General features: G+C 40.7%; 1 protein-coding gene across 1 annotated transcript; it reads right to left on the bottom strand.

The window, feature by feature from the left end:
• Positions 1-387: 387 nt before the first annotated feature.
• On the bottom strand, positions 388-1,362 carry LOC128331092 (olfactory receptor 14I1-like). Its single transcript, XM_053264451.1, has one exon. It carries the CDS (start codon positions 1,360-1,362, stop codon positions 388-390), a length of 975 nt encoding a protein of 324 aa, XP_053120426.1.
• Between the last annotated feature and the right edge of the window lie 795 nt (positions 1,363-2,157).

Here is a 2,157-nt window from a genome sequence, read left to right on the forward strand (position 1 = left end):
TACTTGTTGCCATTACATGTGAACTTGCCCACTGTCTCAGCCCATAAATCCATTGAGCTGAAGGTTATCCACACTAACTCTTAGAGGCTCTCCAGGGTTTTCAGCACAGTGGTTTCCCTGCACTATCCAGAGATGCTAGGAACTGAACAAGAGATCTTCTGCAGGCAACACATCTGATCTACTGCTAAGCTACAGCCCCACAGTTAAGAAATACCTTATTTACCATCAACAACATTAAGGTTTGTGTAGTGCAGCAGGGAAATCTAGCAGGGAGCGGGGAGGGCAATCTACATATGGATTTGATACACACATATTCATACATTCAGAACTCACCATTCCTAGAAAATATCCTCTCTGTTATGATAGAGAACATTATAGTCCTGATAATTATAGAACAATTCTTGGAATGGTGTTAGAAAAGCACCTCACATGTAATAGCTTCCACAGTGCAGTCTTGATCTCTTTGTTTCTCATGCGATAGATTAATGGATTCAGCATTGGTGGAAGTACGGTATATATCACAGCAAAAACAAGATCCAGGTCAGATGAATCATTTGAGGGAGGTCTTGCATAGGCAAAGAATCCAGTGCAGAGTAGCAGAAAAATAACAGCAAGGTGGGGGAGGCAGGTAGATAGAGCCTTCTTTTGTCCCTGTTCAGATGGAATTCTGAGCACTGTGGCAAAGATCAAAACATAAGTGGAAATGATGGAGATAAAGCATCCAAACACTGTGACAGAACTAAACAAAAGAAGCCCAAGCTCCACTAGGTACAAGTCAGAGCAAGAGAGTTTTAGCAACTTTGGGATTTCACAGAAGAACTGATCAACCATATTTGAGCAAAAGGTCATTGCAAATGTGCTACCAGTGTGTAGCACAGCATAGAGGACCCCACAAATCCATGCACTGATTGCCATCTGGATACAAGCTCCTTTGTTCATAATTCTTTCATACTGGAGTGGATTGCAGATAGCAATGTAACGGTCATGTGCCATTATTGTTAAGAGGGCAAAATCAGAGGCTTCAAAGAAGAAGAAGAAGAAAACCTGGATGACACACCCCGAATAAGAAATGAGTCTGGTGTTCCTTAATGAATTAGTTATGGATTTGGGTATGGTGACAGAAATAGAGCCAAGGTCCAATAGGGCCAGGTTCATGAGGAAGAAGTACATGGGTGTGTGCAGATGATGGTCAAGGGCTACTACAGTGATGATGAGAAGATTCCCAGTCACATTTGCCAAGTACAAAGCTAAGAAAACAAAGAAATGCAAAATCTGTAGCTCACGGACCTCCGAGAATGTTAGTAACACAAAGTCAGAGGTGGACGTAACATTAGCCATTCTGTCCTTAATACGAACCTGCATGTTACCTGTGGGAAGAAGAACAAAAATGTCCATTATCTTCAGATTGATTTTCAAGCTAATTTAATCATGACTGTGCATTTAGCCCACACTAGTCTATCGATATAAATGAAATGCACAGTGCAATCCATCAGGAAACCTCTTTTGTTTGGGGAGAGAAGGACTGTGATAATTCGTTTATTTTTATGGTACAAGGTGCTGGAGGGAGATATTACTTCGGATTGGCCCTTTCCATCTGAACTACTTTGGCTGTAGAGTATTTGGACAGGGCAGTGAGTTTGAGCAGAATTGTATAGTTTGTTGAAGGTCACTTACAGTAAATCCCGGGGCTGCAATAATTCCTACTCTCACCATCACCATCACACACAAATACTCTGTCCTTCCAAGGCTATGAAGCACTTGTAAAGCTTTAGAAAAGGTGAAGAATTTAAGTCACACTGACACACACACACACACTCCAGATATACCTCGTGTACAGCTTTGATATGATTGTGTCCATATTTATCTTTATACTAGAGATCTAATGCTAAATTATGTGTAATATAAACATTCCGCTAACAGTAAAAAGAGGTTGCCACATATGGATCAATACGGTACTCTCACGGGAAGAGGGAACGATCAGAGAAGGCAATGGTCAAGTCCTCTACATGGGGTAATAGGCAGTTCATTTTGTATTTGACACTAATAAGAGGACCCAATTGTTTGCTTTCTGCATATGTTTACCACTGTAAAGTGATAGATAGGTTTATTTGCATTAGTCATTGGACCCTAGCAAAGCAAAAACTGATAAAAATAAAC

Source organism: Hemicordylus capensis, chromosome 6, assembly GCF_027244095.1.
Source record: "Hemicordylus capensis ecotype Gifberg chromosome 6, rHemCap1.1.pri, whole genome shotgun sequence".
NCBI classification, from domain to species: domain Eukaryota; kingdom Metazoa; phylum Chordata; class Lepidosauria; order Squamata; family Cordylidae; genus Hemicordylus; species Hemicordylus capensis.

Excerpts from the sequence above, each read along its gene's own strand:
- LOC128331092 (XM_053264451.1), bottom strand. The coding sequence starts at position 1,362 with ATGCAGGTTCGTATTAAGGACAGAATGGCTAATGTTACGTCCACCTCT.